The sequence below is a fragment of the Brachypodium distachyon genome, chromosome 2 (genome assembly GCF_000005505.3).
Source record: "Brachypodium distachyon strain Bd21 chromosome 2, Brachypodium_distachyon_v3.0, whole genome shotgun sequence".
NCBI classification, from domain to species: domain Eukaryota; kingdom Viridiplantae; phylum Streptophyta; class Magnoliopsida; order Poales; family Poaceae; genus Brachypodium; species Brachypodium distachyon.
The window spans coordinates 48,200,484-48,216,513 of record NC_016132.3 but is presented as its reverse complement, the minus strand read 5'-3'; the positions used below and the strand labels follow the sequence as shown (position 1 = coordinate 48,216,513).

At 45.4% G+C, this 16,030-nt stretch overlaps 4 protein-coding genes across 4 annotated transcripts; all 4 read left to right on the top strand.

The window, feature by feature from the left end:
• The first annotated feature begins 286 nt into the window (after nt 1–286).
• LOC100824798 (protein ALP1-like) lies at nt 287–1,945 on the top strand. Its single transcript, XM_010235198.1, has 3 exons — nt 287–460; nt 1,323–1,397; nt 1,496–1,945. Exons 1-3 carry the CDS (start codon nt 287–289, stop codon nt 1,943–1,945), a joined length of 699 nt encoding a protein of 232 aa, XP_010233500.1.
• Nucleotides 1,946–2,301: 356 nt separating this feature from the next.
• Nucleotides 2,302–4,137, top strand: LOC100824491. Its single transcript, XM_024458851.1, has 4 exons — nt 2,302–2,610; nt 2,783–3,005; nt 3,117–3,461; nt 4,118–4,137. Exons 1-4 carry the CDS (start codon nt 2,350–2,352, stop codon nt 4,135–4,137), a joined length of 849 nt encoding a protein of 282 aa, XP_024314619.1. The 5' UTR covers nt 2,302–2,349.
• Nucleotides 4,138–7,033: 2,896 nt separating this feature from the next.
• Nucleotides 7,034–8,447, top strand: LOC100820905 (WRKY transcription factor WRKY62). Its single transcript, XM_003569627.3, has 3 exons — nt 7,034–7,381; nt 7,499–7,639; nt 7,786–8,447. The coding sequence occupies exons 1-3, from the start codon at nt 7,068–7,070 to the stop codon at nt 7,979–7,981; spliced, it is 651 nt and encodes a 216-aa protein (XP_003569675.1). The 5' UTR covers nt 7,034–7,067; the 3' UTR covers nt 7,982–8,447.
• Nucleotides 8,448–10,491: 2,044 nt separating this feature from the next.
• On the top strand, nt 10,492–14,476 carry LOC100846715 (protein PLASTID MOVEMENT IMPAIRED 1-RELATED 1). Its single transcript, XM_010233923.3, has 2 exons — nt 10,492–12,955; nt 13,045–14,476. The coding sequence occupies exons 1-2, from the start codon at nt 10,584–10,586 to the stop codon at nt 14,171–14,173; spliced, it is 3,501 nt and encodes a 1,166-aa protein (XP_010232225.1). The 5' UTR covers nt 10,492–10,583; the 3' UTR covers nt 14,174–14,476.
• Nucleotides 14,477–16,030: the final 1,554 nt, after the last annotated feature.

Here is a 16,030-nt window from a genome sequence, read left to right as displayed (position 1 = left end):
AATCCGGGAATCGGCTTCTCTTCCTCTCTCCGCACGATGGCGACCTAGCCGGCGACCAGTCCTCGTCCTCGTCTCCCCTCCCCTCCCCTCCCTCCACTTCGTCCTTCCGGCGGTGTGCGGCTCAGGCGGCGGCGGCTGCTCTCCCTCTCTGCGACATCGGCTCCTCCGCGATCTAGGGTTCACAAGGTACACCCCGATTCCGCCATCGCCTCTATTCTTCCCCTCCCTACACATGATTCCGCCCCTCTCCTCTTTCTTGATTTGCTGCTCTTGATTTGGATTGAACATGGCGGCTCTCTCCTCTCTGCTCAGATCTGCTCCCATTAACACCGGAGGAAGAGGTCGCTCAGAGGTCGCCGAGGTCAGCCCTAGAATCTCCGCCGCCCCCACCGGCGACCTCAAGAACTGGGACAGGGACTTCGTCAAGGTCGACCAGGCCACCCTCCTCAGCCTCATCCTGGTAGATCTCCTATCCCTTTGCCCCCTCAGATCACATTAATTTTTCCTTGCTGCATGTTCTTGATGTAATTTGCAATTCCATGTTCTTGTTTTTTTTTTGCGGGGGAATTCCATGTTCTTGTTGTCTGATGAGTACCACAACATTGATCCTCTGATTCTTGATTATGCATTTAAAAATTATTGTCATGGCTAGGCTAACCTGGCATTGCTTCTATTATTATGACAAGTAGTTTTTTACTGTCACTAGTAGATTGCTTCTGTTCTGTCCAAAAGTAGAACTGACAATTGCTTTTATTTTTACTTTTAGAGAAGAAAACCTTCATTACTGTGTACAACATCTCTTTGTTTTTTACCCAATGTTTGTTCTTATGATGAGTAGTCTAGTGCTTATGTGCACCATATCTTAATTTTTGTAGACCAACATGGCTCGTCTCCCATTAAACGCACGATCAAGAATAAGGAACCTGAGAATTAGGCTAATGATGAGTAGTCTAGTAATGATGTATTACTATGTGTGGTTAATGTTTTCCGTCGCCTATAGAAGAAGGTGTTTGAAAATAGAGAGGAGGATTAGGAATAGGAGTCTTAGGGCTCAGCGATTGTTTGAGATGATTCATGAGAGTGACAAGGGTTGCATATCTGAGCTGCGTGTTAATAGAAGAACCTTCCACGTTCTACGTGATATGGTGGCAGAATTTGGTGGCCTTAGGGGCACACACAATACTTCACTTGAAGAAATAGTAGCTTCCTTTCTACATACCTTGTCTCACCATATTAAGAATAGGACAGTTGGCAAGTATTTCTACAGGAGTTGAGAGACAGTGAGTAGGAATTTCAATGCTTGCCTTCTAGCTGTGCTTAAGCTGCACTCTTTGCTGCTTGAGAAACCAGAGCCTATACCTGAGGACAGTGATGATCCAAAATGGAAATATTTCAAGGTAATTAGATATTGAGCCAGCATAGTACCATATTTGAAAAATTAATGATATAATGGCTTGTATTAAATTTTTTTCTTGGTTTTTTGTTGCTATTGTAGAACTGTTTGGGTGCCTTAGATGGTACTCATGTTAAGGTTATTGTCCCAGTAGACATTAAACGGAGGTATAGGTCGAGGAAGGCTGAGATTAGTACCAATGTCTTAGGTGTTTGTGGACCTGACATGAAGTATATTTACATGTTGCCTGGATGGGAGGGCTCTGCCCATGATGGGAGAGTTTTAAGAGATGCTATCTCACGCCCTAATGGTTTACGAGTACCTGCGGACCAATATTACCTAGTTGATGCTAGATACACAAATGGGAAGGGTTTTTTAGCTCCATACCGAGGACAGAGGTATCATATTGGTGGTTGGACCGCACAAAATCCACCAAATAGCGCTGAAGAATATTTCAACATGTGTCATGCTAAAGCTAGAAACATTGTTGAGAGGTCTTTTGCTAGAATCAAGAATAAATGGGCAATTTTGAGGTCTCCATGCTTCCTCTAAAAACACAATGCAGAATTATAATGGCATGTGGTTTGCTGCACAACCTGATTTTAGAAGAGATGGGAGATGATGAGGATGAAGATGAGTTTGTGGTGGAACAAGATATATATGAAGGGGAGCACCATGCACCCGAATTTATCACATCTATCTCTTCTTCTAATGAGTGGACTCATCGTAGAGATGTTATGGCCCAAGAAATGTATAATAACTATAAAGCTAATCACTGAGGTGTGTATTTTGGAGGGTTATATTGTTATTATTTTTTATTCTATTTCATCTTTTTTGGTAAACTAACTAACTTTTATATTATTTCAGCTATGGATAGTACTGAAACCAACGCAGGAGGAAGGGGAAAAAATAAGAGGAAGTGGACTATTGTTGAAGATGATGAGCTTATTAAGGCAATGTATGAGCTGTCCATGGACCCAAAGTGGAAATGTGATGGTGGTTTCAAAAATGGCTACTCGTCTGTTCTGGAAGCTCAACTTGCAAAAAGCCTACCTGGTCATAACCTAACAGCAGTTCCACACATTGAGTCTAGAGTGAGGCACTTTAGGACCAAGTTCGGTGCAATTGAAGTAATGCTGGCAAGGAGTGGTTTTACCTGGGATGATCAGAGGAAGATGGTGCAATGTGAGAAGCAGCAATATGATGATCATTGTAAGGTAAATAATAATCCCTATTGCTTGCTGGCTGGTAAATGATGCTGAGAGTAATGATTTCTTTGCCATGTGTGTGATTAAGTGAAGTAGAAAAATATGCTTGCTGGCTTGTATGTACGCACATGCAAAGCTTGTTGTTATTTAAGTTGCATTGATATGTTAAACTATCTTGCAGACTTTCACTGAAGCTAAAGGATTGTATGGTGTTTCATTTCCATACTATGACACGCTATCTGCCATATACAGTAAAGACATTGCAACTGGAGAAAATGTGGAAGGCTTTGATGAGGCAATAGCTAACTTGGAACAGGAAATCCCTATTGAGATTGATGAAGATGATGAAGGATCTAGGGCAACAGGAAAAAGGCCCATGGCCAGCCAATCAGGTGCAACTTCCAGTAAGTTCACAACTACGATATTTACTTATTGCTGATGTTAAATTGTTGTTTGAGTTCTAGATTTGAAATTGTTTGAGTTCTATGGCATTTAAGCATGGTTACCTGAATTAGGTTACAAGAAGGCAAGGAGAGAGAGAGCGCAGACTAGGGTGAATCAAGATCCTATGATGGCATTGTTTGGCGAGGTGCATGGTGAATTGAAGAGTGTCTCTGTCCATGTCAGAACTATGGCGCATGCTGCCATTCGTGAGCTAGAAATGCAGGAGAAAGCTAGTTCTGAAGACCCCAAGGAGAAGCTCAACAAGATGGCACTTGAAGAATTAAAACGTTTGGGTTTCACAGGTTCTGAAATAGTTCGCTCTTCAAGAATCTTTGTGAAAGAACCTGATGAAATTCATATGATGATGGCAATGCCAGAAAATCTGAGGAGAGAATTTGTTTTAGCGATGCTCAAAGGTATTAATCTGCGATGGTTCTGTCATTTACTAGCGGGTTCCAATTTATTTACAAGTTAACTAGTGCTTAATTGATTTGGCCATGCGTGCATGACAATACTTGAAAATCGGTCAGCTCATTTCGTTTGGGAACTGGAAGATATCATCCATAGATCAATGTATCTGTATATATGCATGATATATTTCGTTTTCCATTTCTGAACTGTGCATATATGCATTGATATATTTCGTTTTTCATATTTGAACTGTGCATATAGGCATGATATATTTCGTTTTCCATCTATGAACTGTGCATATACGCATGATATATCATCCATAGATCAATGTACCTGTATTTAGTAGTTCTAATGGTTTTTTGTTCCTGTTTCATGTTACTGGGAAGTAAGAGAGAAGTTTGAAGAACACTACATCATTAGCTTCATTTGCTTCCTTGATCAACTTGCTTGCAATTGGTGGCTTGGCACGAATGCGGATGGTTAATTTGGTCATGGACTTGAGTCAAGTGTGGAAGTGTGCTGTTTGAGTGAAGTTGTTTTGATCCTAAAAATTGTGTCTTTTGTTTGATATGTTGAATTGTTAGAAGGATATACTAGATAAATGAGTTTTGTCAGATTTGATATTCCTAAAGATATTGTTTTGGTACTGCTTGGATGACAGTTGGGCTGTCGTTGTTGTAAGTTTGGCCGTTGTGGCTGCTTGAATTGTTAGAAGTACCTGTGTGGCTCTGTACTGTCTCAACCTGGCGTCGTTCCGGCCAGATGCAGGTGTAAGCACTCCGTCCAAAACCAAACAACAAAGTGCAATTAGAAAGCTATACGGACATTAACCAAGCAAAACGCATAATAGGAAACATTATTCCTACGCGGGGTCATCTGATACGGAGCATCCAATCCGATCCCTGACGCAACCAAACACGTCCTTAGTCTTACATCCACCTCAAGTTGAGTCCTCTGCAACAACCAGAAATATTGCCTTCGTGTGTGCGAGTGTACTGACGTGCGTTCATGTGTGCGTCATCCTATCAATGATAAAAAGAATAATCATCGGAAAAAAAAATGATAAAAAGAAGAAGATGAAGTTGGAATTATTGCCTTTTTGGAGGTATCAAGCGAGTGACAAGTCGTCGGAGAGAGTTGAAGCTGGTGCCAGCTGTTTGTCAAACAATTAAGACTCCAACACCCCAGACTCGCTGGCAATACAATTGAGGTTCGCCGGCTACAATTCTTTTGTCTAGTCTATGTTTCCCGGTAGGTTTCGAAGAAATGGCGAGGTACGGTGGCACTGGGCAGTGACACTCTATCTAATAATGGAACGTTGTTCGTACCGAATTAACTGACATAAATTTTTATATATTTTTATATAAATTCACGTCAGTTAATTCGAATTGGAAGGAGTATATAGAGGACACAGCGAACTAGCTAGACAAAGGGGTACGTATGCCCAGAAAGGTCCTTCGAATCACCTCACTTGAGACTGTTCTAGCTTGCCATGCCACGTGCATGGTGGATGGTGAGGTAATGTTCCCTCGCAAGTACGTAACATACTCCCTCCGTTCCTTAATTAAGGCATATATTGTTTCCTTTGACCGAATGTTTGATCAAGAATTACTCACTCAACGTGTGACTTATCTGATATGAATCATAATCATAAACAAGTACTTTTGGATACGAATCCAATCATATCAATTTTATTTCACAAAACATATATTAATAAAGTAAAACTTGGTCAAAGGCTCGGTCAAAGAAAACAATATACGCCATAATTTAAGAAACGGAGAAAGTATTAAATAATGTAATGTTTACAAAGGGAAATGATGGGAATTGAGACAGGTCACAACTCAGGAATGCTCGGTCATGTGTGCGTGCCCACCAAACTAGATAAGATACATACTTGCGGTGCGACGGTGCACACAGATGCATTCGCCAAGTTACGAGTACGGACTGTCGGACCTGGCCGGATGTTGGTGCGTATTTTTGACTAACTTGTCTTTTACTGGTTATAAAGTTACGATTTTGCTATGGAGAAGTTGACTGATTTTTAGTTAAAGATCAGTTGACGTGCTCGACTCTTGGATCTTAATCAGGCAACTCCACACCTATAAAATTATCGCCGAAATTTGTGTTGGTTTTGCTATTTTTAAGGCGACTGAGAAACGACTATTTATAAGTCGACGATAACAACCATCCGATCCAATTACTAAGATTCATGCAAAATTCATATAAGTGTAGAATGATGAATTTTTTTTTAATTTGATGGCTATGATCGTCGACTTAAGAATAATTATTTTAAGCTGACTGAGAAATAGACACTCCTAATTTGTATTAAGAGGCCACAAACCTGGGGTCGTCGAGGTTAGGGGCAAGAATTCAGTACGGTGTACAATTTTTTTCCTTGACAGAGCTCACAAATGTAACTAACCCCGGTAACAAGGCCATCTGGTCAAAATTATACACGTAATCCTTTCGCGCGGCGACCTGTCACTGGAGCCTTCGCAGAAGACCGGAGATGGCAGTTCGGCATCAAATTAACTGCGAGTTCTGCATGCATGCATGCCCTGGCCTGGACGGAAGATGGAAGCCTGTGCATGCTTAATTAAGTAAAATCTTAAATTCTTAATCGATATAGTACCTGATGCTAGTTAGTGCCGTATCAATTTGTCTAGCAGCAACATCTGGTTAACACGTGACTAGATACATGTAATACAAAATCGTTTAATACGGAACGGTGGAAAAACGTAAGCAGCGGTATGAAAGAGGGAGATCGAAACGATGTCGAAACCGGACTGCTGATGGTTGACCCAGAGCATGTGGCCTGTGAAATGGCGACCAGAAACCGTAGGGTTAACCATAATTATCCGCATATATCTCGTCTCGGTGTCCAGAAAAGATTTACCTGCTGGCCGCTGTCGCAGGGATTCGGCTAGCCTATACAGTTTTTGAGAACCGTCTACGAGAGGATCAATCGGCCGGTAGTGAGTTGACGTTTCAAAGATGCATGAGCCTTTGACGCTGTCTGCTGTCAACGTGACACCCTGTCGTGGCTCTCGGTGGAACATTCTCAGACAAGCGTTATACACGTGGTAGCACGTATAGCTGCCCCGGCTATGCCCAGCAAATTTGCCCGGTACGTTAAGCCGCAGGGCATCCATGCGGCCATGCAAGCCGCCACCAGCTAGCTATCGATCAGGGTGCCTGTGGCGTGCGCCACCGCCTGCAGGCATGCACGAACCAAAAACGAAATGAAAGCCACGTACGTACGTCTTGGCCCTGTCCTTTTCTTCCCTCCCCCATGCTGCGCACGCACACCACACAGTCATCAACCTGTGCTATACGCACGTCACTATATATACGTGACAGGGCCCGTGCGGCAAACAACTCGAAACGAGGCGGCTGCGCCCCTGTACACGTGTCTCCCTAGACCCGTGGCCCGTATGCACCACGTACGAAACTTCCGCACACACAGGAGGAGGGGACCGAAGGAGGAAGCTCCGTGCGAAGCCCAGCACCGACGACGACGTGCGCGCGCCAGGCCGGCCATAAATATGACACCCTCGGCGCGCGTCTCGTCCTAAATTAACCAATTAACCAGACCCCATGCATTGACGCACATGGCTGTAGCAGCAGCAGAAGCAGCCGGCACAGCAGCGTACCGCTACCACCACCCGCACGCCGCCGCCGACGCCGTCGCTTGCCGCTCGATGGCGTCTTCCCCCTACAGCTCTGCCTCCGCAGCGCCGTCCTTCTGTCCGGCGCCCTTCAACGGGGTGCAGCAGCAGCTGGACGTCCTGGACTACTTCTCGGACGACGGCGGGCCGTCCGCCGTGCCAGGCACGTTCGACACGCCGCTACAGCTGCCTCCGCGAGCGCCGACTGAGGCGCCGATCGTGCCGGATGTTGGTGGTTATTTTACTGCTCATCCCAGGTGAGTCTGACTTACAATTTGTGTGGACAGACGCATGCGCGCGCATTGCTATATATGGCGGCGATGAACCAATTAAGTGCGAGTCTTGATCGCATCGGTCTGGGGAACCGTTTTCAGGAGTACTGCAGCGGCGGCGGTGGCGGCGGGGACGACGGACAAGATCGCGTTCCGGACGAAGTCCAAGGAGGAGGTGCTCGACGACGGGTACAAGTGGAGGAAGTACGGCAAGAAGTCTGTCAAGAACAGCCCTAACCCAAGGTACAAATTCAGATCATTTCTTTCAACAAATGGTATACATATTATCAGATTTGGATTGGAAACTGGAAAGGAAAGGTTAATTTAGGCGGATGAGACTGTCAATATTAGTTAGATCTGAACTTCATTTGTTGTCCCTCTGTATGTAGGAACTACTACCGGTGCTCCACGGAGGGGTGCAACGTGAAGAAGAGGGTAGAGAGGGACAGGGACGACGCAGACTACGTTCTGACCATGTACGAGGGGATTCACAACCACGCCAGCCCCGGGACGGTTTATTATGCTGCTCAAGATGCTACTTCCGGTCGCTTCTTCGTCGCCGGGACGTATCTCTCCGGTCCTTGATCAACCACATAGTATTACACCTGGCTTAATTACTACTCGTAGAACGACAACTCTGTCAATGTGCCACAATCCCTTCATCCCCCACTTGTCCTTTGTACGTTTCTGTTCTCTGTATATCCCGAATGTGGCCTCGCACCTCATCTCACCGAGTGCATCAGTATTCTCACTTGCAATCTATAGAGGACGGGAAATCCAGGGAAATGTGCACTGGGCAGATCGACATTCGCTCTTCCAAATTCCAGTGGAGCAAAATAGAGTAGGGAAATGTGGGACCTTGTCTCACCAAGCAGATGAATATTCACACGTACAGTAAATTAAGGACTTGTTTGGAACAAAGATTTTTTTTAGGAATTTTATATAGGAATGGGATCTCATAGAAGATTCCTCTATAGAGCCCTATGGTTGTAGGATTGATATGAAAATATATTTTTATGGTGATCCTTAAATCACTTTTGGTGGATTCAAAAACTCATTTAGCAATTGCTATGTGTTGATTCATACTTTCTTCTAGGGTTTAGTTTGTAGTTTATGAATTGCGTTGCGCTGGACTTTTTTATCTATAATAAAAATAAACACAAAAGCAAGAAAACATGGTTAGTCAAACAATAAAATAGGTAACCTACATAAAAAATCAACTTGAAATTCCATCGAATCACATCTATTGCCTAACCCAATTCCTTTATAAAAGACATTATTTCTCTGTAATTGTTCTCGTTCTACAAATCCATGTGGCGAACAAACATGATATTTCAATCCGGAGTTTAAAATCAACCAAATGAAATCCTATGGAAAATTGATTTCATTTTATTTCTGCCAATAGAAATGAAACCGGGGTTACCAAACGGGTCTTCGGTTAGTTGAAGACTATAAGAACAAGTTGTGATGTCTCAATTGTTTCCATATTTTAAACGGTGAAGTTATACGACATTAGAAACCTGATGACACAACTATTAGTTGAAGACTATATAGATATATTTATTAGGTGAGTTAGTTTTAATTTTTTTATTGTAAGAATTTTGTCGACCAAACTGATTTTAGATCTTGATTCATATATACGTGCACTCTGTTTATTTGCTTGTATAATTTTCTTGGAAGAACCATGCATGTAAGGAACTTCGTGCCTTTCGTGTATATGTTTTCAAGCCACCTCACACGCTACTATAATCTTCGTTTAGTATCTTCAAGGACAAACGAGCTCGGAACTTCAATTATGTATAAAAAATAATTATAGACGTTTCTTGTGCAAGTTATTAAAAATGAAAAATCAACTATGTAAACATATTTTTCCAACTTACTCCGGTACCTTGAGGACTTTGCAATGTCGATCTGTGCGGGCTCGTCCGGTTTGAGACGGAGGTGGTTGGCCGACGCTCCTCCGCCCTCCACGCCCACTGAAACTGGTTGTCCTTTTCAAGAAGGCGAATCTCCTCAGCCCTCAGACAGAGACGCTGCTCCTCCACTTTTAGATATGTTCTTTCATATCATCCCTTCAGTGTGCCCAAGACGTGAAGATGTTTGGCTCTCGGTTCTCGTTTTACTTAACTGGAGATAACAAAAATAGAGATCGGTCGTTGTTCGTATAAAGATCTATTGAGTCCTGGTTCGTATTAATATACCTTTAATCAAAGTGGCATGAGTATCAGCTAATGTACGACTGCCGTGGCTGACACGTGGGTCTGAATCCATACGTCTGCCACCAGCCCTAGGTCAAAGGAGCTACGTTCATCAAAGTGTCCATTGGATGATTGTACATTTTGTTCCTGATTAATGAAATCATGCAAATGGTCAAATGCGATTACAATTTACATCTTAGTAGGACCCAATTTGCGATTAAGGATGTGGTTGTTTGACGATAAAGTCAAAACAGAGCGGAGCCGCGTGGTTTAGCCGATTAGAGAAACAGACGGTTCATATTTAAGATAAAAATCAATCCTTTAACCGATCTGCTCAAACCCGCTCATGATCCAAACAAAAAAAATAAACGACTCCAACTTATCCAGCAACCAAACACATCTAAGCATCCTTCGGTACGCTAGCAGCTTAGCACCCACATACGGCAACCTGTGGGCACCGTACTAGCGGCTCAAAATTCAAACTGTTCGTGTGTACAAAATTTCCAAAAAAACACCATCGATACAACCACGATTGAACACAACAATTGTCAAGCCACTAAAAAATCATCAGATCATAAAAACAAAACGCGAGTTGATCATCCTCCTCCCAACCTCCCAACCATCGATACGTTTATCACAACGTGCTAGGCAACCACCACCCAACCCGCAGGAAAGAAACACCCATCCATTCCGGTTCCCTCCTCTTTCTTCACGAGCTTCTCGAAGACTTCCATTCCATCCCCATCATCACAAGGCAAGGCAAGACAAGAATTCCAATTCCAATCGTCCCAGATCCCAAATCCAGCTCACTAAACAAAGCAAGCACCAGAGACAGCCAAGCCAACCCCACCAAACAGTAGCATCAAACAAAACTCAAAAACCAACAACGCCAACAAACCAAAGCAAGGCATCCGCTCCCCTGTCTTCGGCCGGCCGCGCCGTCTTCCCCCAAAAAATCCCCACCCAAACCCAAGCAGCACCGCCGGCCCATGTCGTCTCGCCGCCACCCGCCGCCGGCCGCCGACCGCGCAGCCGAGGCGGGGGACGCGGCCCTCGCGCGCGACATCGTCACGCTCCACCAGGCCCTCTCCCTCGACCCCTCGCGCCGCCGCCGCTCCTCCCTCCCGCTCCCCTCCCCATCTGTCGACCAGGCCCGCCACAAGCCCAAGCTTAAGCCCTCGTCGTCGCGCAAGCTCCTGCCCTCTGCATCGTCTTCGTCCTCCGTCTCCACCTCCTCATCGTCGTCTTCCTCGTCCTCGTCGTCGTTCTGGAAGAAGTCCTTGACGGCTATCTCCCACCTGGGTCGGCGCCGCCTCGACTGCGCCTTCACTCTGCGCGTGCACTCCGTCGACGGCCTCCCCGCCGCGCTCGATGGCTCCCCGATTTCTGTCCACTTCCGCCGCTTGTCCGTGTGCGCATCCACTCGGCCCGTCGCGCCGGCCCTCGGCGCCGTCGCGTTCGAGGAGGCGCTCACACAGCGCTCGCCCGTCTACTTCTCCCGCGGAGCCAAGACCGCGGTCAAGTATGAGCCCCGGGCCTTCACCGTCACCGTCGCAGCCTCAGCTCTCGAGCTCGGCAAACACGAGGTTGACCTGACCCGTTTGCTACCGCTCTCCATCGACGACCTCGAGGAGGGCGGTGACTCCGGATTCGGGAAGTGGAGTACGAGCTTCCGCCTGTCAGGTGTCGCCCGCGGCGCGCGGCTCAATGTCACCTTCTCCTGCGCGCTTGTAGGCTTCGGTGGGGAGAAGCAGAAGGGAGGGGAAGTGGCGGGGCTGAGACGGGGCTCCATGGCGCGGCAGGTGTCCGTGCAGACCCCGACGCCAGTGCCAGCACGGAGCCGGGACGTGAGGGTGTTGCACGAGATCTTGCCGAGCGTGAGGCCTGTAAAGGCCTTGCCTTTTGATGGTGATGCAGGTGTTGATGCCAGGAAGGGTGAGGTGGCAACAGTAGACCACGAGGAGGATGGTTCGCCAGAGTCCAAGCATTGCACATCAGTGGAGGTGAAGAAGGTGGAGGAGGGCTCGTCACTTGTTGGTGATGCAGGTCTTGATGCGACGAAGGATGAGCCAAACCATAGCACATCAGTGGATGTGAAGAAGGGAGAAGAGGTTTCCGTGCATCCAGAGGGTGATTGTGATGCTGCAGAATTCAATGTAGTTGAGCAGGGAGTTGAGGAGGTTGCCCTCGAGGATCCAACCCAGTTCAAACCTGTTGAAGCTGATGATGTGCCTGGTCGAGTGGAGGGTTGTAGGGGTGAAGCTAACGAAGAGCCTGCATTAGTATGCGACGATGTTGTTAAAGAGGAGATAGCTGAAGTGAAGCTGGAAGAGGAGCTCAGTGATGTTGATCTTGTACGAGAGGATGGGGGAAACAAGCAGGATGCACCAGTCAAAGCGACCTTGTTGCCTACTGCAGCATTCGAAAAAGATGGTCAGTTCACAGCAGATGCAGAACTGGGGGATCTGGAGTGTATATTCAACAAATTCTCAATTGTCGAGCCAGAGGAATTTGAATCTCCCATTCTAGACGATAAGCTTTCTAGGCGCTTGAGCTGCATGGGTTCGGAAGATAGTTACAATTCCGCCAGTAGGAAGAGCAGATCACGCAGCGTGGATGCTTCATCTGATTTTGTTGCTAGTGAGTTTTTGGATATGCTTGGGATAGATCATAGCCCATTTGGGCAAACATTAGATAGTGATCCGGAGTCACCAAGAGAGCGGCTTTGGAAGCAGTTTGAAAAGGAAGCTCTAGCGTCTGGGGACTGTATTCTTGGTTTGAACTTTGAAGACGGAGTGGAAGAACCTAGCTGTGAAGACGTTGCGGAGGATCTCGATCTCTCCACAATCATACGAGAGGCTGAACTTGAGCTGCAGAATGGTGCTCTGCTCATAGACACCACAGTTAGAGCCAAGTCGTTGGAAGATGAGGAAACTGAAGCCCTAATGCGACAGTTTGGGCTAAATGAGAAGTCCTTCCAATCTTCTCCACCTGGAAATGGAAGTGGGTTCGGTAGCCCCATTCAGTTCCCACCTGAGCAGCTCCTTGACCTCCCACCTTTAGCTGATGGTTTGGGCCCATTTATTCAGACAGAAGATGGCGGATTTCTGCGGTCAATGAGTCCAGTTCTTTTCAAAAATGCAAAGAACAATTGTAGCTTGGTCATGCAGGCTTCTTCTCCAATTGTACTACCAGCAGAAATGGGCTCTGAAATTACTGAGATATTGCATGGTCTGGCTTCAGTTGGAATCGAGAAGTTATCGATGCAAGCAAACAAACTTATGCCCTTAGAAGATGTCAATGGGAAAATGATGCAGCAGCTTGCCTGGGAGGCTTCTCCTGCTCTAGAGTCTTCTGAAAGGTTAGAAATCTTTCTTGTCATGCTTGTTTATGACCTATCCCTAATTCATCCTTTGCCTTGGCTAAAACATATTTCTCTAACCAATGCAGATATGACCTACTGGAGAATCACGTTGTGGATGCTTTGGCAGGAGGGATCGGTAATGCTGCCATGGGAAAGAAGAATAAAGGGAGAGGTTCTGATCTGTTATCATCAATGGGTAGAAAAAATGTTTCGGAGTATGTTTCACTTGAGGATCTTGCCCCATTAGCGATGGAAAAGATTGAAGCCCTTTCCATTGAGGGTCTGAGAATACAATCTGGCATGTCTGAAGAAGAGGCACCCTCCAATATTAGTGCCCACCCTATTGGGGAATTTTCATCTCTGCAAGGGAAGTCCGTAGATAATACTTTGTCCCTTGGTTTGGAGGGAACTGCAGGGCTGCAGCTTTTGGATGTTAAACAAAGTAGTGATGATGTTGATGGATTAATGGGCTTGTCAATCACTCTAGATGAGTGGATGAGACTTGATTCTGGAGTAGTGGATGAAGAAGAGCAGTTCAGTGACCGGACATCGAAAATACTTGCTGCACACCATGCCAAATCAATGGACCTACTTGCTGAAAGCCAGAGTGCGGACAAAAAGAGCAGGAGATCTGGTAGAAGATGGGGTTTGTTAGGGAATAACTTTACAGTTGCTCTCATGGTTCAACTGCGCGATCCGCTACGTAACTACGAACCAGTTGGCACACCGATGCTTTCTTTGATTCAAGTGGAGAGGGTTTTTATTCCCCCAAAGCCCAAGATATATACCAACATTTCAGAGAAAGGTAACAGTGAGCAAGACGACGAGGAGCCCAAGACAGAACAGATTCTCGATGCACTGGTCAATGAAGAAAAAGTTGAGGAGGAAGAGTCTGTTCCTCAGTTTAAAGTCACAGAAGTCCATGTAGCTGGTTTTAAGAGCGAGCCTGAAAAGACAAAACCATGGGGTAATCAAACACAGCAGCAATCTGGCTCAAGATGGCTGCTAGGAGCTGGCATGGGTAAGGGCAATAAGCATCTTCTGATGAAATCCAAAGCTATTGCAAAGCCAACGAAAGAGGCAGCTGGTCAGCAAGGTGACACCCTTTGGAGCATTTCTTCCCGCGTTCATGGACCAGGGACAAGATGGGGCGAGTTAGCAGGGTCTAAGCGGAACCCGAATATCCTCCTTCAAAAGGAAAAGAGATTCCGGTGATGACTTCAGGAATTCTAGGAAGTTAGTACTTGGATGCTGAGTGAGAGGGAGGGGTTTTATAACCTAGCCTGAATTGTCCTGATGGACTACTAAATCATGTAAATCTAGTGTTCTTTTTTCTTGATAAATATTTCTCTCATCAGCTCTGCTCATATGTGCATCGATTGGGCTCCTTTTAAATTCACCCCCTGCTCTTAATTGTGCTGAGAAACTAGTGTTTCTGGTGTTACTATTTCAAAATCGTTTTTCTGTATGTAAAGGTGCGATTCTGTCTTCTGGGAAAGTGTTAAGTGCATCTCTTCATGGTTTGTTTCCCGATATTATTGTTATGTCTATCTGTTGTCAGAGTGATTGTCATCTTTGCAGTTCTCTGTTCAGATTGATCATGTACTGCACTGTAATCTCAACATATTCAGGGAGCATGAACCAATCTTTCTTAGTAGCATAAACTCCAAAGTTAAGTTCTGGGCTCTATAAAATTTTTGTTTCAGCTAAATCACCTCTCTCGTGTATATGGCAGCGCTGCAGCATGCGGCATTCTGAGGTTCTGAGCTGTGCAGTGAACACCGCCCGGGAAATGACACCGTGTAAAGGGTGCAGTTTGGATGTCATGATTCAGAGGGGGCTCCGGGTCATCATCTCAAATGCTGTTGGTTAGCTGTGATCTTGGGGAGACATCATAGGTTGTTTTACAGAACATCCGGACCGGCACACATCGAATGATGGGATAACTAAAACAAGAAGTTGTTGTGAATTTTCTAATGAGACAACTCAACAGCAAGGCAGCAATCACAAAATTCATGGAATTTCTTCCCGTGGGTGCCAGATCGTTGCCATCATCAGATCAAATGTGGCGGACTCCTTCTCTGAATGTGCATATCATGGCATAACACGGAAAAAGCAAGCTGCTGGTACAGTTCATCATCCACGTACCCTTGCCTGCCTGTCAGGTACGTTTCACGTAAACCAGTATGGATTTTCTGCCGGGTCAATTTGCTGCAACTGGAGATCATTTGCTGCATTTGCAAGGAAAATGCCAGCTAGAGTCTTCTTACTTAGGCCTACTCCAGCTATCATGGCATTCCACTTATTCGAAATATCTGAAACCATGAAAGTAGTACTCCTAAAAGAAAGGTTGGGAAGATCGTAGATGCGACTTTTGCTGAATCCAGAAAGTGTCCGAAGTTATTTAATTACTCCGTATTTCATTTGACAAATTCAATCTGTGTTCTATTCTTACAGCTGCACAAAATTCATCACCTTTTCTTTCGTCAAATCAACATCGGTTGAAATGGACAGCACGCCACAATAACGCGGTGGCTGTAACATCGTCGCCATCATTTCGTCCGTGGTGCGGTTGATTTCTCTATCTTTTGTAGCCACTTTTCCTACCGTGCAGCTAAACTAGTAGTGCTAGTAAAAGAGTGAAATGTACCCCGAAAGCTGCAAGCAGTACTAGTCCACGAGCGCTTATGCTTGAATGAACACTATACCATGATTCCTAGCAGTACCAAACCTTGTTGCAAACACAAGTACATGTTGCTGCATGCCCGTTCTATACCTAGCGCAGAGATGATGTCGTGTGTGTGTGCACGTTCTGGTGGAAAATATGTCGCTTTAAACCTGCGGATCTTACTGGGGACTTGGATCAAGAAAAGAAAAAGAAATGCTGATCCTTCATGTAGCCATTTCTGGATTTCCCTAGCTGGCAAAATGTACCCACACGACTCTGACATAGTGACATCGTTTTAAAAATAAATAGATAATGACAGGGTGACATTGATAGATACAACTCCACAGCGCGTTTTGTATACAGATAATCATGAACGGTTTTGCAGCGTGAACAGTATTCTTCTC

Coding starts and splice junctions, on each gene's coding strand:
- LOC100824491 (XM_024458851.1), top strand. CDS start 2,350: ATGTATGAGCTGTCCATGGACCCAAAGTGGAAATGTGATGGTGGTTTC. Junction 2,611..2,782: donor AATATGATGATCATTGTAAG/GTAAATAATAAT, acceptor ACTATCTTGCAG/ACTTTCACTGAAGCTAAAGG. Junction 3,006..3,116: donor CCAATCAGGTGCAACTTCCA/GTAAGTTCACAA, acceptor TACCTGAATTAG/GTTACAAGAAGGCAAGGAGA.
- LOC100820905 (XM_003569627.3), top strand. CDS start 7,068: ATGGCTGTAGCAGCAGCAGAAGCAGCCGGCACAGCAGCGTACCGCTAC. Junction 7,382..7,498: donor TATTTTACTGCTCATCCCAG/GTGAGTCTGACT, acceptor AACCGTTTTCAG/GAGTACTGCAGCGGCGGCGG. Junction 7,640..7,785: donor AAGAACAGCCCTAACCCAAG/GTACAAATTCAG, acceptor CTCTGTATGTAG/GAACTACTACCGGTGCTCCA.
- LOC100846715 (XM_010233923.3), top strand. CDS start 10,584: ATGTCGTCTCGCCGCCACCCGCCGCCGGCCGCCGACCGCGCAGCCGAG. Junction 12,956..13,044: donor GCTCTAGAGTCTTCTGAAAG/GTTAGAAATCTT, acceptor TAACCAATGCAG/ATATGACCTACTGGAGAATC.
- LOC100824798 (XM_010235198.1), top strand. CDS start 287: ATGGCGGCTCTCTCCTCTCTGCTCAGATCTGCTCCCATTAACACCGGA. Junction 461..1,322: donor CCCTCCTCAGCCTCATCCTG/GTAGATCTCCTA, acceptor GCTGTGCTTAAG/CTGCACTCTTTGCTGCTTGA. Junction 1,398..1,495: donor CAAAATGGAAATATTTCAAG/GTAATTAGATAT, acceptor TTGCTATTGTAG/AACTGTTTGGGTGCCTTAGA.